Source organism: Rhea pennata, chromosome 2 (assembly GCF_028389875.1).
Source record: "Rhea pennata isolate bPtePen1 chromosome 2, bPtePen1.pri, whole genome shotgun sequence".
Lineage (NCBI taxonomy): Eukaryota > Metazoa > Chordata > Aves > Rheiformes > Rheidae > Rhea > Rhea pennata.
Window position 1 is genome coordinate 17,009,137 of NC_084664.1, and position 25,683 is coordinate 17,034,819.

At 37.0% G+C, this 25,683-nt stretch overlaps 1 protein-coding gene across 19 annotated transcripts in view; it reads right to left on the reverse strand.

Moving 5' to 3' along the window:
• The window catches only part of SVIL (supervillin), a 105,293-nt gene that overhangs the window by 24,010 nt on the left and 55,600 nt on the right, over positions 1-25,683 (reverse strand). For 7 of the 19 annotated variants that reach the window (XM_062568960.1, XM_062568958.1, XM_062568965.1 and 4 more), the window contains 12 exons: positions 23,740-24,657; positions 23,240-23,410; positions 22,565-22,599; positions 21,376-21,437; positions 20,879-21,018; positions 20,042-20,137; positions 18,570-18,822; positions 17,031-17,054; positions 15,447-15,933; positions 13,685-13,904; positions 8,565-8,697; positions 4,447-4,524 (listed from right to left, as the gene is read on the reverse strand). In XM_062568960.1, coding sequence (XP_062424944.1) covers positions 4,447-4,524; positions 8,565-8,697; positions 13,685-13,904; positions 15,447-15,933; positions 17,031-17,054; positions 18,570-18,822; positions 20,042-20,137; positions 20,879-21,018; positions 21,376-21,437; positions 22,565-22,599; positions 23,240-23,410; positions 23,740-24,657 — 2,617 coding nt within the window. The remainder of the gene's footprint in view (positions 1-4,446; positions 4,525-8,564; positions 8,698-13,684; positions 13,905-15,446; positions 15,934-17,030; positions 17,055-18,569; positions 18,823-20,041; positions 20,138-20,878; positions 21,019-21,375; positions 21,438-22,564; positions 22,600-23,239; positions 23,411-23,739; positions 24,658-25,683) is intronic. The other 12 variants (XM_062568967.1, XM_062568961.1, XM_062568964.1 and 9 more) reach the window with 10 other exon arrangements.

A 25,683-nucleotide genomic window follows, 5' to 3' on the forward strand; every position in this document is an offset into this window, starting at 1 on the left:
CTGCAGAGGGAAAATGAAAAAGAACTGAAAAGTTTGTAAACATGCACTAAATACTATTCTCAGGCTCAAGAAACAAGAAAAATATACACTGAAATCAGCAATAATGAATAAACCAATCCAAGTTAATATTTTATAGAAAAATCATGGCTGGTGGGTACACACTGAAATGAAGATTTTTTTTTTAGTTTTCAGCATTTAGTAAGAGCATCATCCAAGGAAAGACAAGCCAAGAAACAGCTTGTAAAAGGACTAGGACACATGAGCCCTCCACTCCCTTCTCTAGCTCTGTGCACCTTCAGAGTCTTCTGCAATATCATCTGCTTTCACTTTATTACAAAAGATAGTTGAGCAGCAGACATTATGCCTGCAAGACATGATAATCAGGATAAAACATTCATTTTTTCCTAGAACTCCAAATTTTCAATACAAATAACAAGATAAAAGTTTATTCATTTACTGATTCCTTTTCTAGAAGGGTCTGAATTCTTTAAATAAGGAAAATATTTAAAGTGATTTCTGTTTGCTTTCCCCCATTTGCACCTATTCTAATGTCAGAGCTAGCCACCTCTGTGAAAACTGCTGGTAGAACAAATCACAGCAACATACCACAAGAGATCTGGGCAGGCAACTAGCCTAATGAAACCACAAATGGGAATGTCATACACAAAAAAAATACTTCTAACTTGGCGAGGATGCTGGCTTTAATTTCAACATGGGGGGGGAGGGGAAGTGAGGGAGAGGCAGGAAGAAGCAGAGCCAGGGATTTTAAATTTTTTAATTATTTTTAAGATACAAGTCCGAAGAGATTTAATTTTGTCTCTAGAGACTACCAAAAGCTCCAGTGACTGAAAAGCTACTGGAAATTCTGAAGGCACAGAGTTGAAATGCTTGTTTGTGCATTAATCATGACATATAAATCATAAGAAAGATCATGAGTAATTCTGGAGGCCTGTCAGAGGACAGAACAGAGTAAGTAGCTCTCTTTTATGCAGAAACAAACTTTGCTTTATGGAGGATTTCAAGGTGTTCCATTGGGCAAAATATCCTAGTACTCCTAAAAATCAGGTTGGGCGCACACATCACAAAATTCAGAGCAAACCCACGTTAGACTTCAGCCTCATGCATTACAACTCTTGCCTTCCCCATGCCCCTATTAATCAAAGGGAAAACTGATAGTTGAATACATGCAAACAATTCAAACCCATTTAATCTGTAACAGTCTTGATGAAAACAAAAGTATAGCTGGTGTTTAAAGCAAGAACAATTTTCTAAGCTGGAAAACCAGTATTAACCAAGACAACTGTCAGAAGAATTTAAGACAGAAATATAGTTGGTAATTGGAAGTAGCTTTTACACTTGCCAAAGGGCAGTGTTTCTGGAGGATTGAGTTGGTTAAAGCACATTCTGATTGGGAGAAAGACAAGTTTTATTTCTCTCATCCTGTTTAGTTTTAAAGTAAAAAAAAAAAGATCTAAGATCAAGTATAAAATCTGAAGTTTGGAAATGTGAACTCTTGATACAGGAATACAGGATGCTAAAGACACCAACTTAAAGTCAAAGCAAGAAGTTATTTTAGTTTAATCAGGAACCAATAAAGACTTAGCAAGACAAATAACTGGAAAAATGTATTTTTCTTTAAGCAGAAAAGGTAGTTACATTCAAAGAAATATCCTAATTTGTAATGGAAAGAATGCATCCATGTTTTTATTTATATGAATTATTTCAGACAAAAAATAAATTCCTAAAACAAAGTTAACACGCAAAAGAGTCAGATGAGTTGGTACCACATGAAATAAGTAGCATAGGAAATCCCCCAAACACAAGCACTGATTTTATAAAGAACCTTCATACACGGTACTTGTAAATGCCAAGATGGGGACAATACTTTGAAAAAGCAGAATTGAAGCTGGTAAATACATGTCACATAAGCTGGGTTTTGTTCCAGAGAATCATGGGCAGATCAGCTGTACAACGCAATCAATAAAGAATCAAGGCACAGTAGCATAATTAATGCCATTCCACATGGCATTATGGAAAACAGGTCTAATCAAAATGGTAAATTTGATGAGATCAGGTATGATTAAATATGTTAACATAGTTACCTCTGATTTCTTTAGTGTATTTGACTTAATCACAGATGACATTCTGACCTTTTTTTGAGAGAGCGTAATTATACAAGAAAAATTACTTCATATTGTGGTGAATTTTCCATCCTCTGAAGGTTTTTGAATGAAGATTGTCTGTTTCTAAAAGATCTGTTTTCAGCCTATGCAAGAATTGTGGACTTGACACAGGAATAGTTAAGACAAGGAATTACTTTACTCATATTGCTTGGCTAGGTAGGATGATCATCCTGGTCTCTTCTAGCACTGCAGTGCATTTCTTGAGAGTGCTTTTGTGGCCTACCTCTAGGCAATGCCACATTTTGTGCACTACAATTTTCCAGTCCAACTTTTGGGTAACAAAAAACAGCCCAAGATGATTTTTTAGTTTTTTTTTTCTTTTTCTTTCTTTCTTTTTTTTTTTTTTTTTTTTTTTTTTTTTAATAATTCAAGAAATAAGAGAATTCAGTTTTGCATGTTGAGGATCAAGACTGCCCCTAGGTGGGGAATCTGAAATCAAGAATGAGAACTAAGAATGTATTTTTCGAAAGGGAAACCCCTTTAAAACCAATGTTATGAGTTACACAAAAGAGGTGTCCAAAAACGTTGATTTGCTTTGTAATGCAAAGAACTGCTCAAGTTTGGACACCTAAGGTAAAAACACAAAGATTCCAACTACTCTACAAGTATGGGAAAGTTACTGCATTGCTTTCCTCTGCAACTTTATATGAGTCTTGATACAAGCAAAAAATTCAAATGCAAATGCACAGCTTCTGGTCCAAAAACAGTCCAAGTAAACATGAACAGCTTGTTTTTTAAGTTTACTCTATTGGTGTTTAGAGATTAACCAATGGAAAGGTTAATCTTGCCAGAAATAGTATGTGTATGCCTGGACAGTGGAATAGAAGCAGCTTACTAAGAAGGCAGGATGTATCTCACCACGATCAATGGAAAGAGAAGCACTTTTGGGGACAACTGTTCCCCTTTCAAGACAGACAGGATGAACAACCCACTGAAGGACTGTCTCTCTCCACTGACTGGAGGGACCTTAGGTAATTAAGGTAGACTGTATATTTTCCTTGTAGATAAATAAATATGGCAAACTCTGTCACAACAAAATGAATAGTTGATCTGAAGTCAAATAGTAATAAAGCTAAACTAAATTCAGAGCTTACAGAGAAAAGGTAACACCAACACATTTCAGTTGTTAATCCTACATTTAATTTTTAGTAAAAAGTGTAAAAGGTCATTCTCACAAATAACTATGGAATTGAATGTGGAAAAGTAAACAACAGTTGTCAAATAGTTCTCCTGTCATCACCACCCTCTGTTCCAGCAGTGAGTAATTGCCCCCTGGATTCATTACTATTACTCATGCTAGCCAGAACACTAACCTTCTTAGGTAGTTAGCTGAAAAAAACAAGTTATTTTACATTTCTCATGACCTATTTTTTTGTAAATATGCTCCTCTAATTGTTTTTGAGGATGGAACTGCAGAAGTATGGGCACAACTTCAAGGAAAACTTGACACACGCATTCTAGTATACTGCAGAGAACAGCAGCAGACCTCTATTCCCAAGCAAAAGTGCAGTTCAGCTGTTACCACAACTTGCTTTGGGAATGTGCATCTTAGAACTCAAAGGTATTTCTATCGTATTCCTCCCTCCATTAATTAAACAGGAAATTTGCACTGCATTTCACCTTCCATTTCCAAGGAGCACATTCATCAGAGATCAGAGGGGCTGATTCTCTCAAACTAGTACTACAGACCTTAAAAAGGAAAAGAGAGAATCAGGAAGGTGGGAGATTCAAAGAATAGAGGCAGGATGTGCAAGGAAAGTATTCTTCAGACAGAGACTAAGGAAAAGCACTGCAGGGAAGTCTCCTCTGAACAAAAGGTGCTTGTTTTGTTTGTTCAGAAAATCAGATGATTTTACACCTTATATTTGTGTATGTGCATCCCTTAAAGACAAGGCTGGGTATTTTATTCTAAAAGAAAAGCTGAGCAGTTACATATTATTCCTTTTGTATATCCTTTTTAAATAACTTCAAGTCCTCAATGCTATAATGAGTGCAACAATATCTCCTTGATTTAATTTCTCATCTATATAGTCTAATAGATATGTCTTTTTCTTAAAGGTAACCCTAAGATGAACAATATCAGAATATACACTGATGGATAGTATAAAACATAGTGTATAATATTACATTTTTTAAAAAAAGCAGCATTTTCTAAGCTGAGTGATCAATTAAGGGGACAATTAATTCCCTACATTAAAAAAAAAAGCCATAATGCTCAACAATTTCAACAGAGCACATTTAAAATATGCAGACATTTGCTCACCTGATTAATGAGTAGAAAAGGATGAAATTTATAGACAGCAGGTATAGCAGGAGAATAAGTAGAAGCATACACAGGTTCCTACGACAAGGACAGAAGCAAAGCAAAAGAATTAGAGTGAAAAGAGAATTTGTTTGCCAGAAATGGACATGGGGGAAAGAAATAAGCCCTCTCCTCTTAATTTCTTAAAAGGGATCAAATCTCACTCTTTTAATCTTCTAGAAACGTTTTCTCTACTGAAAAGTCAGAGATGAGGAGATGTTTTTATAACACAACCACATATTTATCAAAGCCATTCCATGCAGGAATTATGCAAGTTAGTAACAGAATCACTACAACTCAACACAAAACTAAACTGCACAGGCAGAAAATACACTTCTCATATGCTGATAGTTTTTTTTTTTTGTTTTTTTTTTTTGTCTCTGCTTTCATGTGCCATTAAATTGATAAACCATGTCCACAACAGCGTGAATATTTCCGCTGCAAGTTTAATCACAATACTAAATAACAAACCATCTGCTTTCTGGATAAGATGAAGGAATGCTTGCTAAAACTGGAAGAGAAACTCAAAAACTATCTGGAGGAAAATGCTAAGCCCACAGCATTCAAAAGTGAATTTGTCATTCTACCGCAATAACCTCTGCATCAAGGCTAGGTTTACCCAAAGCTGATTAGACATTGCATTATCTATATTTCTTCTTTCGTCCTATAGGTTAAAGAAAACAAAAACATATTGCACAGAATGTTGTAAAGTGTAGTTCATAAGAGAAGTGCTCAAAACGAAGTCTAAATTGTTACATTTTGAGCTTTAGTTAGAACTGAATACAAGCACATACTGGATGCCACTGGATGCCACACATGTAACTGAAATAAAGCCATGTACAGAAAGACTAATGTTTTGCCTAAAGGGCTTACCACTATCAAATCCTTATACACTTCATCGACAGAGTAATTTGAAATGACTGTTCAACCGCAGTACAAATGTGTTTAACACCAGTACTAAGTTACAATGAGTTGCTGTAAGAATTAACTGCATTTCAAATATCCTTTGCTGCTTTAATGCTACTGCGGTGCAGCTGGCAATGACATTAATCAAGGACTCTGTTAAAAATGTAAAATAGGAATTTTCAGTCCAGTAAATCTCAGTGTTTTGATAATAAGGAAGGATTTTAAAGTTAGCTAATTTTTCCACCCAGGAAACAAAATCTGGAAGTCACTAAACTTCAACCCAACTTAAGATGATGGATACAAACATTCCAAATACAAAATATTCTTCTCAAATAAAATGTCATTTTTTCCAAGACATTTATCATAGTTATTCAGCTGGACAGTATGTAACTCTTCCCTTGATGTTAGGGCTATTCTGTGAATTGTCCAAATATGTTGTTCTATACACATGAAAAATTTAAAGTCTCATGGCTTCCAAGCTTTCCTCCTATATGTAGTGATCATCAAAACAGATGCTGGACCTCCAAGTAAATCTCAGTATTTTTTTTTTTCCTTCTAAATCTTCATCTGCACCATTTAATTCCTTATTCTGTTTTTAACCCTCATTTGAAGTTCCTCTGTCAACTTTTCCATGACTTTTATGGCTTTTCTACAGTTTAGCCACATATAAATGACTATAACACATTTAGAGAAATACTCAACATACAGACAACTGTGCAGAAGTATTTTGACTGGAACTGTCCAAATAGCACTGTTTAACATAACTGTTCTAGTAAGAAGAATATAAACATCAACTTTCATGGTTTACAAGAAATCTAATGCACACTAACATTTTCTATTTTATATATCTATGCTTCAATAATCAAACCTCTAAAACAAATCAGATAACCTCTTTAAAAAACAACAGCAAAGGTTCCTGACCACATTAATCAGAAGAGTAACATACTGCAACTAACAAACTTCAGCCACTATTTCAAACCAGTAGGGTATGACAGAAGTTTATACACTCTTGCGGTAAACATGTAACCGCTGCATGTGGAAACTGTATTTTAACTTGCTCAAGTCACAGCAGCCAATACAATTCCTGCTCTCTCGTTACTAATCCAGCAACAAATGGCACTAAGTTTTTGAAGTACATTTGCAATCTCATTGCCCTTTTAAAAATATAGAAACTTTGAATAATATCAGTATTTCCAGATTCAAGGGCAGCTGACAGTGATATGTTGTAAGCAGTTCAGTCAACTTAGTGAAGCTTTACATAATTTCTAGTATATCATATAATGAATCAGCATTACAAACATAATACAGTTCAAGGAGCTGCCTGTCTAATAAAATTGCTGTTTTTCTTATATATCCAAGAGCGACAGTTTGGCAAAAATGCAGATCCTTAGGCATAAGCTCTAAATATCCAAATGCTAAGATGACCCAACACAGTGGGTGACCCAGTGTCACAGAAGCTCCCACTGCTAGTGCTGTCACATCAAAGCCTGTACCCTTCAAGCCCTTCACGCTCTCTTACTCACTTTAAAAGCCTATCTTGTGCTATGCTGAGTTGAAGTTGCTGCACATGGTATCACAGCAGGGAAGATATGGGTGCTGGGGAGCAAGGAGAGAGAACAAAGGTTTTGTCTCTGCCTTCCTGGCAGCTGCTTAAAGCTTTTTCCTTGACCCCGTTGTCTTTAGATGGAGAACATCTATAATCTGATCTCAACAGTTGTCATTTTGAAGACTGGCCTGTTAATAACGTGACTGCAATTTTGCTTTCCTCACTGAAACCGTGTGATTTTGGAAATCTTCAAACTAGGAACTGCTAGAAACATTTCTGACCAAGTCCACATGTCAAAAAGCAAAGCAAATCCACAAATCCACAAAGTAAACTTCAAAATCAATTTTCTCATTTTTCTCTACAGTTAACACACCACCACTGATGAGTCATATGTTCAGGCACAGAGATTATCCTCAATAACAAGAGACTGTGCAACATCTCCTTATTTGTCATACACTGGTGGAACAAGGAAACTTTGTTATTGTCTGCTTACTTATACTAACTATTTAATAGAAGCAGCATTTCATAACCAGATGATTAGATCCAAAAATTACTGTCCCCAGTGGTAAAATTCATAAAATAAATTTCATCTTCGCTTGTTCTCTATGCAAATATCCCTTCAAATTAAAGGCTTTTGGAACAGCATGTTTTATCTGACACTGTCACTTCCAAAATACTAGACTGGAAAAGAGGCAGGTTTTCATTAATCGTTCAGTTTGAACCAGGAGTACTGTTCTGAAGCATTATCTCCTGGTCATTCTTTCTTACTACGGTTTGGTACACATTGCAGAGCAGTCTTGGAATGCACAGACTTCTGGAAGAAACTAAGTCTCAGAGTGCACTCCTGGACCCCAGGTAACACTACAGCTGCTAACTGGTAGTCAGGCCATAGAAGCAGACTGAACTTAGTCTGAAGCAAAACTCCCCTAGATAGTATGGCATGGATACCAAGTCCTCAACAGTAACTGTTCTGCCCTACTGTGTCACACAACTTACTGATATATAGGTACAGCCAGAGTGTGCTAACAGCAGGGACTTCCCTCTCCTTCACGCCTTTCTGCCCACAGACAAAATTGTAGTCCAGGTAGTTCTGGCTATTCACAGACAACAAAGACCATATAAAACAAATAGATAAAACAAGATAAAACAAAAGACAAGTAACTCACAAATGCTCAAGTACCTGTATTTACTCAGTGTTCCTAGGAACCAAAATTATGGGGGAGGGAAGGAGTACATACACAGAAATGACAGCTTTAGTAATGTGAAATTTTTACAAGTTCACCCTTACCAAAAAACACCACCCAAACAAAATCTTAAACCAATTTCATACATATTGCGTGTTGGGAAGAGTTTCAGTCATTATACCTGTAAACTCCACAGGGCTTACAAGTCCACTTACTTCTTTACTTCTGCTGATATAAAGATTCTCTAACTTATTGTAGGAACCAAGACAGCAAAATTGTATTTTAAATTAAAGAGCTCTCATGATGGGAAAATTGTTTTTTAAACAAGCCAAGAGTAGCAGCAGAGCTGGTAGTTAATATTAGGCATGGCTGTCTAGCTGGATGCATCTTCAAAGCTGTAGCGTTTCAAGCAGCATGTTTTTTCTTAACAAGGATAGAGTTACCTTCTTTTTCAAAAGCTGCTCAACTTCTTGCATCTGTGCACTACGATCTGTGACAGACACTTTTGCATACTCCTGCTTTTTGCTGAGTCTGCTCTTCCAATCTTCTTCACCACTCTTCTTCAACAATGCCAACCTAGAAAGAAAAACATGCCAACACTGTGGTTTTCAACACTATTTTTAACATTATTCTCAAAAGCTACCCTTGTAATTTCAATAGTCCCTAAAATCTACTAACATTTTCTAACACTTACTAAGCTATTTAAATTTCATACGCGTATAAAGTTCACAAATACCATGGTTTACTGAACATATTGAATGGGGATCAACTGACAAACCAGACATCTAGATCAAGACAGGTAGCAGGAATTGCCAATAGAGTCAAGGGAGACTAGGGTACGATATAGATCATCCTAAAGCAAACAAACAGATAGGTTAGATGGATCATTTCCCTCACCCTTCTGTTGACTAGAAGATACTTAGGGGGACTAGCTCAGATATGAATGCTTATGCTGTAGATGTCTAAAGTTAATGAGATGAATCCCTCCTTCAGTACTTATTGCTCCCCAAAACAGATTAAAAAATATTTTCTTTAAAACTTGAGAAGAAAGAGGTCTATTCAGCAGCTAGCCACCAATCAGGTCTCATAAGGTACATCAGATGATAACTCTGCAACTTCTGCTTGGACTAGAAGTCCAGCAATGGAGGTCACCATCAGACAGCTATGGATCATTTAGTCTCTCCTTCCCTACTTTGGGTATCGCTATTATACAAATCAGAGTAATATCAAAGCACTAAAAACTTACGCTAACTATACTATGACTGAACAATTTACCTGTGAGATTCAACTATTTTAAAGGATGTCTTATATTTAAAAATGTAGATTATCAGTAATGTCTCTTAGGTCAGCGTGATCTTTTAAAAGGGCTGCTACCTAATCTTAACGAAAATTCTGAATATAGTACTAAGGGATACTGATTAGCTATGCTGGACACAGTACAATTTTATTCTGTTGGAAATAAAACCTAACTGTCCTACAAAACTTGAGTTGAATAGTTTTGGGGTAGGGGGAATCAGCAAGGAATACAAAGGGCACAGAGATATGGTCTTCAACTTATTTCCCTCAGAAACTCATCCACATGAATTTCCTAGCTTTCAGAAATAATTTTGAGAGTATTCCACATAAGGTATATCTGTAATGCTTCTGCAAACAGTAGCACTGCTTCACTAATCAATTTTTCTTACCGATTCAAGTGGAATAAAAAGTTATGTAATAAAACTTAGCTAAAGCATTTCAGTAAAGACTATACAAAAACTCTTATTCCTATTACTGTTGGAATGGGTTCGGCAGCTAACACATTGGCAACCACAAGACACAGAGGTCTTAGAGATGTGATTACTGATTATCCTCACATCAAGTCTTGTCCTGAAATGATGAGCAGAAGGAAACTGTGAGATTGCATAGGTCTAGCCAGAAACCAAGTTTCAGACAGCTGCTTCCTGCAACTACACTACTGACACAATCAGGAATGACCAACTGGCCCTAAGGCAGTCATTCGAGAAAAAAACAAGAACGTAGACAAAAAAAGAATGCTACAATCATAATGTAAATTCACAGAACACAATGGCAATAGGAACGTTAGTATTCAAGACAGCAGTTACTTCCTCTTTCCCACCCAAACAGACTGCTGCCAGGCAGTCCTAGCAGGTGGCACGTTGCCCTCTTGCTCCATACCTCACAAATGCCATGAGCAGCGCTTTGGCCAGCTGCAGGCTAAGATGGCTTTGTTTTTAAAAACTTCTATAGCTGCTCAGCATAGCAGGCAAAAACAAAAGCTCTTTTTCTTACACTGACAGTCCTGCAGGGTATTTCCTCTCTACCTTTGCCCCAAACAGCTTGGCTGATCAGGAAAAGAAAAATCTAAAACTGCTTCTGTCTCTCTGAAGACTTTGTTTTTTCCGCTATCATAAGGTTTGATTCACACTAGTCCTCCACTCCTCACTTATGTTTGTAACAGAACAACTCGGTCCCAGAACGAGACCACACATTTGCTGTCTTGAGGGGTGAAATCACCTTTTAAAGAAATACATATGCCCAGTACACAACTGAAAAATTCACTGCTGTTTAAATATAAAGCAATACATTATTTTAAAACATGGAAACAGTAATAAATTCAGATTGCTCTAACTTAGCAGCAATTAAATGGCCTCCTCTTGCATAAAGATGCACGAACTGTTGAACTGGATCACACACGCAGCCCATCAGTTCAACAGGCTAATGTGCACAGCAATCAGCCACTGATTCTCCGGAAAGTGGGCAAAAATACGGCAACTGCTAGGCCTAACCCTTGGATCTAAGGCATACTGTCTACTAATTTCATTGCATACCTGTAGTTTTCCACCTCTGATAAATAATGAATAATCATTCATTACTCACTTTCACAGTTCTATTCATACTGCTTCCTCCTCTGTCTCCACAACTTCCTTTTCCAATCTGAAAAATTACTTTTAGTCTTTTCTTGAAAGAAAGGTTTTATATATCTGTCCATCTGTGTCAGCTTGCTCTGCAGATTTTTTTCATCTGCTACTGAGATAGAATGCTTCTTGCTTTGGCAAGAATCTAAGCCAAAAATGACAAAAGTGACAAATATTTCTTCAGTGGTAATATTGTAGTATCTTAGCTGCTAGCGTTAACCTTGAAATGTGGCTAAACTGGACACAGACTTGGCTTTCACACACGTGCTACGGCCAGTTGCTTTCAGATGTCCTTCATAAATTTGAGGCCATCATAAGCAAAGTAACTACAAAAAGAAAGCCAACTGTCAGAGTGCATAAATTCACTATATTGGGGCCTAGCCTATACCAGAAAGCCTTGTTCTGGCATCCATATACCAAAACAGGTTGAAAACTAGTAGTTTAGGCTGGGCTTTTCCTGATGAGCACAGGTTGGCGGTCCACCCATTAAGAGAGGTATCTGTAGCTTTTGACCATGGTGACTGTGACATACAGCTGACTTCCCAACAGGAGTGGATAGGGAGGCCTTCCAGCAGCTTTGGTGTTCCCAAACACCAGAGAGAGGCAATTATACACAACTGTCACTCCGCACAAAATCCTCCCATACTCCTCTCTTCCTGAAAGCCTTTCCCAAACTCCCTGTTTGTCTGCCTGAACATCCGACAAATAGGAAAAGGCTTTCACCAGTGGTAGGTAACACATCAGTGGACCGGCAATATTATCACTGGCTGCCTAAAACAAAATACAGCCCAAACTATTCAGAGATAAGAGCCTTTGCCTCCTTTCACTTCTAGGCTGCATATCTGCAGAAGAGAGGTCACCTGCAAACTGAAGCAAGGGTTAAAGCTTCCATTCACTACCAAGTTTTAAATATTTTATTCCTTTTCATGCTTTGAACTAGTAAGTGTGTTTTAAGCAGAAAATTTTTACTTGACTGAGAATACAGAGCTAATATTTAGCCTGTGATAGCAAGCCTATGTAATATTTAGTTATCTTCCTTGCAGATTACAGTTTTTCATTCTTTCACATAATATAGGTAATTCTAAGAATATCAGGTATGAATTCACTCCACCAGGATCATATTACTTCAGTGAAATAAGTCTTTGTGGAAAATCACTTTCATCCAGACCAGCATGCATGTATCCTGCCCAAGTATCATTACATCTGTGGAAAAGCTGTTCTTCTGTAAGGTGAAAGAATGTCTGACACAGCCAGTAAAATCCACTGGATGGGAAGCTGAAGATAATGAATGTAAAAGGAAAAAAGAAATCCAAAGTGTAATAGTTAATCTTTAGCAGAAATGTTCTTTGAGGTTTATGAATACTTGGCATCAATTATAGTTAAGCAAAAGAAAATAACTGGTTGCAGGTTTTTATAAATCTTGACCAAGAAGTAGACTAATTCTTATCTGCCCAAACATCTGACATACTTACAGAAGACAGAAAAGGTAACTTCAAAACAAACCAGAAAATCTCTCCTAGTAAACTGAAAAATATAAGTAGATCCTTCAAAAAGGGGAATAAGTCTGTACAGCTGTTCTAGCTGCAACCCTGCCCTCCTCACTCTCTTACATTAAAGGGAGAACAAAAAGGGGAAGAATGCTATAAAATGACGATAACTCACTCATGTCCTAGAGATCCATGAATCTAAGAACGATGTTTTGGAATCTTGTTTTAGAAGAGTGGGTTGCGGTTCCTAATATCACCTCTAGCTGAAGAAAGTGACAATACTTTCACAGAGTGAAAATTTAAGCAAGAAGCTAGTTTTGTTTCTCAATTCTACTTTCACCGGAGAAAAACTGAAGAATAGGCCCATGGGTCAACCTGAAGCAAGTTCATAGCTCTGCTCACTGAACTGCTACCCAATCCCCTTGTAGTTTAGGCCTGAGATTTTGCTCGTGAAGTTTTAATTAAATTAGAATCACTTTCACAGGTACTATTGCAGCTGTTCCTGTCATGTCCAAATATGAACCCTCTACTGTCTGCACAAGCACAGAACACTTAAAGATTTTATATCAAATTAGAATGATCTTGTGTTGGAAAAAATATTTCTAACACTTCCACAAATTTGTTGAACTTACCCTTTGAAACCTATGCAGTAAGCTTTTGGAAGTCAAAATGGCAAAGATATTTCTGAAGTAGAGGTGGGAAATACCAGAGTCAATCCCTAGACTCCCTGTACTGAGCTTATTAAACAGAGGCTACTACCATAGAGTAGCAGAGCTGCAGCTATCAAAATAAAATAAATCATGGTATAACTGTTGTAACTGAAAACAGAACCTGAAGAAGTTTAAGTATATTAGTACAAATGTAATTATAATATGTATTTTTACTACTTTCATTTTCTGAACCACTTATTGGTTATTCAAGAGGCTCTTTCAAAATCAGATTACCACATTCCTTTGAATGGTAATTCTCATTCACCACCATCTGCCTTGTAAGCATGTCAGACAGATTAGCGGCATGTTTCTGCTGTTAGTATTTGACATCTAACAAAGTCTAACAATCACTACACAGCTTTTTTAGAAAGAGATTTAAAGCTCCTTTTTATACTATTACTCTACTAAGTGCATTTATAGAGATCATTTCAAAAAAGTGAAATCTAATTACCTTTCCTTAATTGACATTGTTTTGCTGGAATTATCAAGGACGTCCTCAGTTGTTTGAGATTTGTTCTCCCCAACAGAAAACATCTCAGAGGAATTCTTATAAAATTTTCCTTCTAATTGTTCAGAGAGCTCCTGCAGTCTACAGGATTCCACAGCTGCAGTGTGTGAAACCGTCCTCAATGCTGATGTGCTGGTGAGCTCAGAAGTAGACTCAACATGGTCTGCCCATCCAAAAGAAGTGAGCAATTAACACTTAGTGCTATATCAAGTATACTTTACATTACTAACTCTGAAGAAGCAAATCTGATTTTTTAAAACATTCAAATCACATACTATCCTAATAAACAAAAAATTTCTGGCTGAGCTAGAGTATAAAGACTGATCATTCAATATCAGCCACTGCAAAGCCTGGCTGATTTTGACTGAAATTCACATGAAATCAGAGAGTATCATGTTCAATACAAAATTCCAAATTTTATATAGACCAGGCACAAACTCCTGCTCCTGTTGTCAAATGAATGGAAGAAAAAAGGAGGTGAAGAGAGTATGGGAAGAGAAGCAGATGCAAAATTTAGAACAGAAATTAACTTGTAGGTAAAGCAGTTTAAGGCATAAGTAGCATGTTAGCAGAATATTTAACAATTTAACACAGTTCTTATTTTTTTTTTAATGTAGCAATAAAATGCAAGAAAATATGCCTTGATGAAAAATGAATCTAACATTACAGTGTTATCTTTAAGGGAATATAGGTTACCTTCATTCTTCCTTCTGAAATTTTATGACCACAACACAGGTCTGATGCACAACTGCTCTTATTTTATCCCTATCTCTGCCTCCTCCACAGTCACAGAAGTTTAACTGGAGAGAATGCACCCTGCTTTGGGGAAATACAGACAGATCTGTATCTTCCTCCTTGCTCCTTTCTGAGACGATTTAACCTCAATGTAAATTAAACTACAGGGGACGAAAGCAAAAATGTTTCTAGCACCATAGGGTAGTCTGGTCCTGTACTCAATCATAATAAAACAGAAACCAATACAAAAGCCTTCTAAACACAACAGAAAGGAAGGCTTTGTGTGATAACTAAGTTCACTAATAATCACTAAGATTACTTCCAAAGCATTTTAAATAAAGGTAGATGAGTTTACTTAATCTGAATTTGAATTATACAGTGGGTATATAAATGACTGTTTTGAGAATGACTTGGTTTAAAAGAGAAAAATACAGTTGTGAAAAATTCATAATCTGAGAATCATCCATTAACTACATATGTACATTTGTAGTTAATGCATAGTATAACTATATACACACAAGAAGGTAACGATTAAAAGTGAATTCAGACACTTTACTCAGAATAGCAATTTCATCTTGTTCAGCATTTTGAAGAACAGAGGGAAGGAGAAGAGGAGGAAGGGATAAATCTTAACTCCAGCACACAGTATGACCTCTTTCTGTGTAAGAAAATTTGAACAAAATTGAGCCATCTTCAAAGGCTCAGAAGTTAAAAGAAGGAGTAAGAAAAAAAACTATACTTGCAAAACTTAACATTCCACAGGTCTACCTCTACCTTTAAATAGTGTTAAAGAAAAAATAATCAGTCCTGATAATGCTTGAAACACCAAGATGTCTGAAACCACTGTTGTTTGCTGATCTATACTACACTAAAAGCAAGTCTGCACCTCTCTGCAAAGTCTTGCTTTTCCTAACACTCTCCAAATCCATCTTTTCTTCAAAGGAATATTTTTCTTTGACTTCCCACTTACCCTGCACACTAGTATCAAATTCCTTCTGTTCAAGAGACTGAAAAAGTGCTTGTGGACTAAACAGTTCCATACTGCCCTTCCTCAGGAAGCTATATGTTGTCTCTTTATGATAATCCCCTGTTTTTTCAGGAACAGGATGTTTGGTTTCTTCCTCAAAGGAGCTGTACTTGGCAATTTCATTAGCTTCATGCACTAGAAATCTCTTTCTCTCTTCTTCATGCTTCTTTGATGCTCTTCTGCTTTCTACCGCTTCCATTGAGGGCTGCCCCTGGTCCGCCTTCAGCGTGCGTTTCCCCGAAGAGTCTGTGTTTTCTGCTGAGGGCTGGAATCTCAGATCAGCTTTGGGGGCAGTGCTCATGCTTCTGTCGCTCACTGGCTTCACATGCAGGTCTCCAGCGTACAGCGGAGAAATGGCAGAGGCCATTGTTGAAACCGATGTTACAACAGCAGCTGACAGGGGAGTAAGTTTTTCACTTTCATTTTGCACCTATGAACAACAACAACAAATACAGATAAGACTTGAAGAATTCTGAAATCGTCAGTTCCCCCAAACAGCCTATCACATAAGTTCTCCAGGGCAAGAAATGCGCTTCTGTACGAATAGTACTCTATAAATATATACTAGAAACAGATGAAGGTATCAGCAATGCCCCCATAATTTTGGCGGCAGATTGGTCAGTTCCATCCAAGGAAGAAACAACTGTGCAGGAGTAGCAACATCTTTAGTAACAAAAAATGTGTGCAGCATGCTATACATCGTGTCAAACTCCACAAAAAGGTTTATACTGACAAGGTAGTGCACAGCACTGGGCAAAGGAGTTAGTTCAGGTTCCAGAAGCAGGATGACAGGCCATGTGCCCAGATTCATCAACTCTGTATCTCAGCAGGGCTAGTCACCTTCGGCATAGCTCTACTCTGATACGGTTATGCAGCTTCCACCTTTGGAGCTAGCTCAGCACCAGAAAGAAATTCTGCTCAGTGTTGTCGTATACTGGGAAGATCTTCATGACAGTTTGGCCATATAAATCACCTTCACCACACTACCGTTAATCTAAAACTTTTTCAAATATCAAACATTTGCTGCCTCATGCACCTCTGAGCAACACATAGTATCTGAATTCTAAGTAGTATTTTTTTAAAAAAAAAAAAAAAAACACCCTTCATATCTGCTATGCTGGCTGCTACAGGGGAACAACTATTTTCTACTCTTCTAACATGATAATTTTAAAACAGTTGTCTTAGAGACAGTTAAGATTCCAAATTTTTCTGAAATACTGAGATCGGCTTTGTCTTCTCAAAGAAGAAAAAAGTCTGTGCAAGGGATTGCCAAACATGCCTTCATACAAATCAGGATGGGTTTGTTTGTTTGTTTTTTGTTTTTCTTAAAACCGCAGGGCTAGTGAACAGCATGCAAAGAGCAATAGACAAAATCCCAGAAGTAGGAGCAAATCAACTGTAAACTGAAGATGCACATGCAAAATCTGTGAACAAATGTGGACAAAAACAATAATATGTTAACAAAATGGAAAGCAGAACAGATTGTACACACAACGTTACCTAGAGAAAAGTAAATAAAATAGTTACCAGTTTACTCTTGTTCCATCGCATCTATCAGAATTAGAGATGTAGAGGAGATCAGCATAGGCATTTTAGATTTAATTAGTAGATACTTACATTTGCAATTATTTGTTTTGGTAACGCACCCCTAGTTATCTACTTCAAAAGCTTTTTCCTTTTGTTTCCTCCTAGAAACACTATAACTAAATCCCAAGACTCCAAATGAACACTTCACTATAGAAAGTCTTCTTGCAAATACATTCCCATTCTACTCTGTTCAGACATGACTCTTTTGCTAGGTTTGGAAAGAAATGACAAGTCATCATCATGTGTTTTGTTGCCTGAAGTGCAAATTCATCCTGCAAAAGCCTGACAGACTAATGTGACTATCACTGGCTTTTCTCCCATCTGCTTGAACACATTTCTGTTAATCACTTTCCTGGCCCTGAAACAAGCTGGTAGCACAGCCGTTAAAGATTCTAGGCTACAACAGTAGTGGCATGAGGAAAATGAATGGAAATAAGATTCTTGAAGTCTTATTAAGATAAATACGTCAAACATTTACTACCACTTCATGACTGAGTAAATTAAGGACAATTATATATCTGTGCAGCTTTGCACCAGTATCAAAGAAATATCAAAGTATCAAAGAAATCCTGCCTTCTCGCACATTATTCTACTGTTGTATGGAAAATGTATCATCACAGAAGGAGCATAAGGCAAGAGAAGGGTAGGAGCTTCTTAACACTCTGATCCCACTCCCTGGATATAGAACATGAACTGAAGTTGTGTTTCATTATTAAAGTATTTTTTCTTTTAAGGATGTAATATTAATGGACCGATATTTCTGCTGTTGTGAACATCAGTTTTGAAAGACCATTGCTTGTCTATTTTATGCTCGAACTTCACTAAAAAGGCATTCTTTTCCTGTTCCAATAATATAAAGGATTATAGAATGGGAAAGGATGATCAGCTCCACTGCACAAATTAGATCATTTCAACTGTGAATTTCAGAGATTCACAAAAAAAATCTGCTTTTGAAAAAAAGGTCTCCATGTCCTTTAGAAGAAAGAGGCAGCATAATGTCCTGATTAATAATAGAAATATACTATGATATCAGGACAGTATCATAAACATGCACATGGCAAAGCTTCGAAATTCCCTGAAAATATATATAAACCACAATGATGTATGTCACAGTTTATCCTTTTGGTTAGGAAATTTCTTTTAGAAGACATGTAATAGTCCTCAGGAAACAACAGACACTATGAATGGTATGACATCAGGAAGACAATATACCCTTAAATTACTTAAAAAGGAAAAACACATCAATGAAACACGAACATTTTAGAGGATGTTGTTCCTCAATGTCAGAAGACTGCTTCCTGACAAGCTTTTTCCTGTGATTATGTCACGACCCCAGTATGTAGCTCAGAGCAAAGGAAAGGCCAGCTGTTATGACATCTTACACTGAAGATATTTTCTCCATTAGAAAGATAAAAAAGAAAAAGAAAAAGAAAAAGAAAAAAAGAAAAAGAAAAGAAACAAAGCTAATATTACACTTACCTGCTCAACTTCTCCAAGAGTGACTGGCTGAGTCTGGTAACGAGCGTTCATTCTCCTGTGCCTAATGTCTCCTCGACTCCTTGTGGAGATGGCCCTGGACACTGGTTGAGACAGTTTGTTAAACAAAGCCATCTTTTCTGCCAAGCTTAAGGTAGAAGAATCTGGTTCATCAGACTGATCTTGACCCATTGCCTCTTTGGCCGCTCTTATCTCCTCTTTAGCTAAAATTTTTTGGTGTGCTGATGCCTGCAAGCTGAAAAAACAGAACTGGAAATGAGCTTTTAAAAATCTCACAACAGCTTCTTTAATTTCAACTTGACAGAGGCAGAAGAACTGCACATGAAGCAAAATAATAGCCAATGTAATATAGCAGCTAATGGTTATGCAGTGGTTCAACATTGGCATGATGAATTCTAATTCAACAGCTGAAGATTTAAAGAAAGTTAAATTTTCATTCACAAATTCATCTGATCAGTACACAATTTTTTGAAAGGGGAACTCAAGATTGAAGACAAACTTTTCAGATCAATCACTATACAGAATGCATCGTTACAGAGACACATTAAAGATGCCTCTTGTAGAGCCAATACTTATCCTGCAGTGCAATTTATGTAAAACTCAATTTATTAGAAATAATTGGAGGAACATATACAATAAAAAGAATTAAAAGATGGATTTAAATTCCAAGAAAGTACTGCTTTTAAGTTAGCATAAATTGTAATTCCCCTTATAATTTAAAGTGGAACAGAACTCAAGGTTACTTTTGTTTTGAGTTACTTGAGGTAACTCAGCAACAAAACACAATTGAAATATATTGCATTAATTTTAAAGATAGTTTGACCAATGCTGAAGGCAGACATGTTCATTCATAAAAGCTGCAACTGCAGTTGTCTCTACAACATGTTTTATTCACCTCTAGCTAGATTCAGTCACATTCATGGAATTAGCATTCTTTTCCTGGTATGTTCTCTTTCCTAAAATTCGCTCTCATTCAGAACAGGCAAACAGTATTCTGTATTTTTACCTATAGGTGGTGCAATTTCTTATCTTTCTTTTAATTTTAGAAGCCAAAAATATGTAGAGACAGACAAAGAGGATATATATTGCTTGTGAAATCAAGCACCCAGCTTTGGTATTTTCATGTCAAGATGACACTACTGTATAAAAAAAGTATGAGAGCAAAGAGGGTTCTGCTAGGGTTGTTCACATGCAAGTTCATTTCTTTCACATAGAAGAACAATATGCTCTAGAAGAGTTAAATGTGGTTAGAAAGGTCCTAAATTATATGCTTGACAACAAAAAGCCATAATGATTTATCATGCAGACATAAGTGAAGTTGACAAATACATTTTAAATATTCTTGAAATGAGTATCAACTTGACACATTGAAAAGACATTCAAGATTTTAAAGATGCATCTGCTACTGAGGAATATTGTGCTCCACGTACATGCATGTTTATCCCCCCCAGTACCTGATAGGTTGTACAGTGCTCTTAACTACAGTGGGACTAGGTACTCTTGTCACTACTGTGTGGGTATTCACAGAACGTGAAGCAGGGGTAGGTTCACTTTAAAGAATTGCCAAGGGAAGGAAAATTCACAGGGAGAGAGAAGAAAAAAGCATTAAGAAAAGCAATACATTAAGTGTTAACTACAGAAAAGACCAAAACCAAAAACCAAAACAAAACAGAAAACCCAATGATTTATAATTAACTGAGTTATCTGCTGCGAGCTTTGCAAAATAACTTCAAATACTTTGAAAGAACTTAAAACCTAGGGGAGCAAACAGGTCATCTCTTGAGGTTGCTTGTTATTCATAACATAAACCATCTTTTAGCAGATGAATAGGTGAACATGCTTGTTTTATTTTCCTCTCAAATTTACTTTTTTCCCCTCCATAGAAAAATTACATATGACCAGAGTGCAAGAAATGAATTTTCAAAAGTCTACTTGAGATTTCAGAGTATAAGAGATTTTCCCCAATAGAAATATATTCCATAACAAAGTATGCAGATTTCCTCCATGCACAATATTTTTTTCAGTTGGGATACAAACCTATGTTTTGACTGATCTCTTTTCCTAAACTACAGCTCCACAAACTTTCTGCCAGATTATGGTTCACACAATTTATGCTTTATAGTTTCCTTTACTTCTAAAGGGGAATTTCAATACAGGTTCTTCTGGGGTTCTAAAGGAAGGTGGGCCTTAACAATGAACTTTTTTCTTGATACAAAATTGTAAACACTACATATATGAAACTTATTAAAAGCAGGAACCAGAGTTGGAGCTAACATATGAATAAGACTTACGTAGCCGCAATGACCACTTCCTCACTGGTAATTGGTTGTGTGTGCGATCTGTCCTGCAAACGCCGCAGCCTTCTCTCTACTGCTGAACTCCTTGTAGGTGGTTTAGGAATATTTTTTGCATCAAATGATTTTTCCATTTCCTAAGAGCACAGATGTCACAATTAAAACCCTGGAAGAAAAGTTACTAGAACATTAATTTCTTTTCAGCTTTCTTGGATACAAAGTATCAATCTCCTGAATGTCCATCTCAGAAGCAGGATATAATTGCACAGTAAGTACCACGGAGTTAAAAATAACTACGCATCTGAACTGCACAAAAGATATTTTTAAAAGACTACTTTAAAGCAATAGGTCTACTGTGTTGATAAGAGAGATGAAGTAAAAGTTATATAACTTGGATTTGACTAACTACATTACACTTCATTCTAATGCGCTTAGGGTTCTTCAGTGTTATGTTTATGAAATGTTTAATTGAGTCTTCTACTAAGAAAACTTACTCTAAAAAGTAGTCTCTTCGCAGCTACACTTAGCTTGGCTCGGTCATCCATCTTTTCTTCATCTATAAAGAGGCGAGGAAGGAAAGAGGTTAAATATAATGAATCAAACTCACATTAAGTGCAAGGTTTTATGAATTGCAATTTCTGGACTCCTCACAAAATAAAAAAACAAACAAAAAAAAAACTATAAAGAAAAGCATCACCAGCAAGTAAATTGACTGTAACTCCCTTTTAATGAAACATCACCAAAAAAACTGTGTAAATTTTCCTCCAGTTCAATACATGTAAATGTATGTAAAATTCTGAACAAGATCCAAGCATAAAAGACTTTTCTTCTAGATAGTTGTGTCTTCAGTTATCCAAATAACATTTTATGAATAATCAGCAAACTTCTTATGCTGGTCTATGATATCACATGGACTAGGAAAGTACTTCTATACTGAAAGACCAACCCCCTATTCCAAGGTGTAGCAGTCAACCTGCTGAATATAACACTTATTTTCTAACAGTTGAACAGACAAGACAGTCTTTCCTGGAAGTTGGTTATTCTGATACCATCTTGTTTCCTGGTTTTTCAAAGGTTTTACTGGTGTGCTTAGCAGCTGAAATCAGCATCCCCTAAATCTAAGAACTATCATCTCAAAGATGCAGAGAATATCAGCTTTCAAATAACACAAGGCATAAAAGTCTAAATTTAGCCGCTCACGAGTTTAGTTTCTTAATTAGTGCCAGACTTGCCATGAGTGAAAAGAGGGAAAGCAGCAAAATGGTGGACTAAATTATATAATTTAATATCCATTATCTTGCAACTTCATTGGCTAGAAAATACTTGACCAATATCAGTATCCCACTATAATAAAGGCTTTTAAAAATCATTTGCCTTAGATTAATGATTTTAAAAGTATTTTAGTACCAATTAGCTCATTTACAGTGTAAATCTGATAAAAATTATGCTCAGGACTATCAAACAATCTCCCCCCCACCAAGCAGTGAGGAAGCCACAACAGAGTTAAAATGGAATTTTAAGTTAAGTCTGTACTAGGTATGGCCCAAGGAAGAATGGTACTTAAAACATCATAGGTATTGACACTTATTTTCTAGTGGACTTGTTTGCATTAGCAAACATTTCCTCAGTAATAAACACAAATTTGCTTCCATTTCTTCCTTAGCAAACAGCACAGCAACATACCTTCAGCAGTTGGCATTTCTGGACTCAAAATTGACCTAGCAAAAAATTAACAAACAGAAAGAAGTTAGTTGGAAATGAGACAGCAAAATGAGATTCAAATGCATCTCTAGTAGCAAGAACTCAGGAGTCATAAGAACAAGAAAACCATGTCTATTTTTCAAGTTTCAACAGCTTCTACTTATAACATCCTTTAATAAAGCAGAAAGGCAAGCAATTGCAGCCAAACTTAAATAAAGGAAAATGATTTCCAGGTCATCTTGTAGAAAGTAAATGTCTGAGATTTGCTGCCAGCTCTTTATATATAAAATGTGTAGCTTTGGTTGTTTACAGAAAAAGTAAACGATAAAGCAGAGTAAATGGAAACTTTTTATATGAAAACAGACAAAAGCGTTTATCATTAGAAAGAAGCAAATCAGCTACAATACTTTATGATGATTCACTGTTCAGCATTTTTTGAGGGGGAGGGCACTAGCAACAAATAGACTTTTTTTTTAAAAAAAAAAGAAGCTGCACACCCAAGTTAATTGGAATTTAATCCTACAACAAAGATTTTTTTTTTTTTGAGAAACAATAACCTTTTAAAGTGTTTTGGCTATCAAATGATAAAATTCTCTTCACAAGCTTGTTCAGGTTCACCTGCCCCAGAATGCTACACAGAGCTACATACATGCCTACCTATCTGTCTCCTTTCGTTCTGCTGATGTTATAGGCTGAGTTTTAAACCTCTCAGAAGTCTTTCTATTTTCACCGGGAGAAAAATAGCGCCTCGGCCTTCGTGGCCCTCTTTCACGGTCAGCACTGGCAGACAAAGCGCTACCTGACGTTGACATCTCAAACCGAGATTCTCTTTTAAACCACACGATAGAAATTGCATAGAAAAGAAAATAGAAGAGAGAAGTAAAGCACAGACGTAAGCATCTCAACGATTCACTACAGACCACTCTGCATGCTCCTCCGGTACCATGCACAGACGTAGCCATTCCAGCTACCCCACATCGCAACTTGCACTAGCGAGCGGAAGCACAAAAGCGGAATTCAAACCAGCTCAGCCTCCAATACACACTGGTGAGAGCTAAGCTGTGTGCTTTAAGTGCCGAACACAACTGATGTTGAGTGTGTGTCATTTTGCTAAGGACGTGCAAGTGTCACACAAAAACGTTTGAAATGTCACCTACAGTTCCATCTTCTTGTTGGCATTAGCAGTTTCCAGGAAGACATTACGGAGCTGGGCAACAGAGACTTTTGTGTCAACCATGCCAATCTCACCATTTGGTGCATTTGCTTCCGTGCTCTGAAACTCTGTCTCCTTTCTTGTACCAAATTCCTTACTTTTAAAAGCCTCAAACTTAGAAGGCACAGTATAGTCAGACATCGAGCGAGTCAGGACTTTATGCTTTGCTGTTGACACTTTCCGAGTAGGACCTTTCGCCTTGGCAGGCTGCGATACAGACCCACTCTGAATGTACATAACTGCTTCACTCCTTTCTATGTTCTCAGGGGTCTTAAACTGCTGCTCAGTAACCTGCCTCTTATGGCACTCTAGCTCTCTCTGACCTTCCAAGTTACCCTTTGGCTTGCTTACAAAAGGGGAACTCCCCACAGGGGCGTCCAAATCGCGTCCTCCAAAGAGGCCTTCCTGGCTCTTTCCTTGCTTGCGAATCTCAGATGGCAAAATTGGTCTTCTGCCTTTGGAAGCCTGTTCACCCTCCAAGAAGTTTTCTTCATCAAGCTTTGCTCCATAATCTCGTGCCTCCGTCTTTTCATTCTCCGATGCAGTGGCTGCTGAGGATTTTGTTAGGAGGTTGATATTGTCTGGTAGGAGAAGGCTGCTAACAGAGATGTTTTCTGGTTCTTCTGTTGCCATCAGCTGAGCTGTGAGAGCAATGCCAGCAGGCTGAATATAGCCATGAATCGGTTGGCGGACTGAACTGATGGGCGGATTTACAACCCTATCAAAGGTAGATGTTTCTTTCTGAAGAGGCATGTAGTGAGCTGGCACTGGATGAGATTTTCTCTGAGATAGTGTGTCTGTGACAAGTTCGGGGCTTCCACGAGCACTTTCCTCTTTCACCAGTTTCTCTCTAACTTTTACTCTTTAAGAAAGAAAAAGGATTAAAGGTGTGAACAGCATTACTCGATTTGGGAAGGAACACAGACACCTATTGTGGGTACAGACAGCAAAATCATATTAAAAAGTAAAAGCAGTCAGTATACAAATGACAGCAATATTCTGATGCAATCCCCTTCCTCCCCCAAATCTTTAATATTTTTGAGCAATGTTACCGCTAAGTGATTCACAGGCCCTTGAACATGCATGACTCCTGAGAAGGTAACTGAGCAAGCTCGGGAAATGTGCAGTACTTTCCTGTTAGGTCACAGCTGCGTGTGTCAAACAGCACATGTACCCATAGTCTCAAACAAAACAAAACAAAACAAAAATACCTGCTTTTGATAAAGTGTTGGGTTCAGCCTGTATTGCCAACTTATGATCATGTATTAAGATTTTTTGAGGGTTTCTAAAAATTGAGCAGCTTATAGCATATTAGTGTTTTGGGGAGGGAGCAAGAGGGGGTTAGAAAACATTTTGGTATCTCCACCTAGCCCTTCAGATGTTTTTTTCAGAGATTTTTTTTATTTGTTTTACATGATACGCTCAAAAAAGTCTAAAATGTCATCTGCAGCACAATCTGCTTTATGTAAGTGAGAAGGAAGGTTGAAAGTACAACCCTTAAAGCTTTGAGTGAAACTATGGCACGGCTGTCGCTGTTTAGAGGGCTCGAAGGAGACAACACGTTATGTTTTCACACAATGTTTCACCACACTCTAACATGCAAAATTTACAAGAATGTACAAAAAAAGCTACTTTACTTCAGTATATTTTCTAGAAGCCCCTCTGAAATTGTGCAACATGCATGCAAAATACAGAGCCATACTCTACCTTTATATACCTCACCAACAGAAGTCAAGCACATGCACCTGGAGGCAGCCCTTAAGTCTATAATTAGACCTGTACTTAAGCTCGCTAGCATAATTTTAAAGTCATGTAAAGTGTTCAGACAGCTTAAAGGGCAAGCATTTGTAAATATCACAATACATGATGTTAAAAATGAAATCCCTTT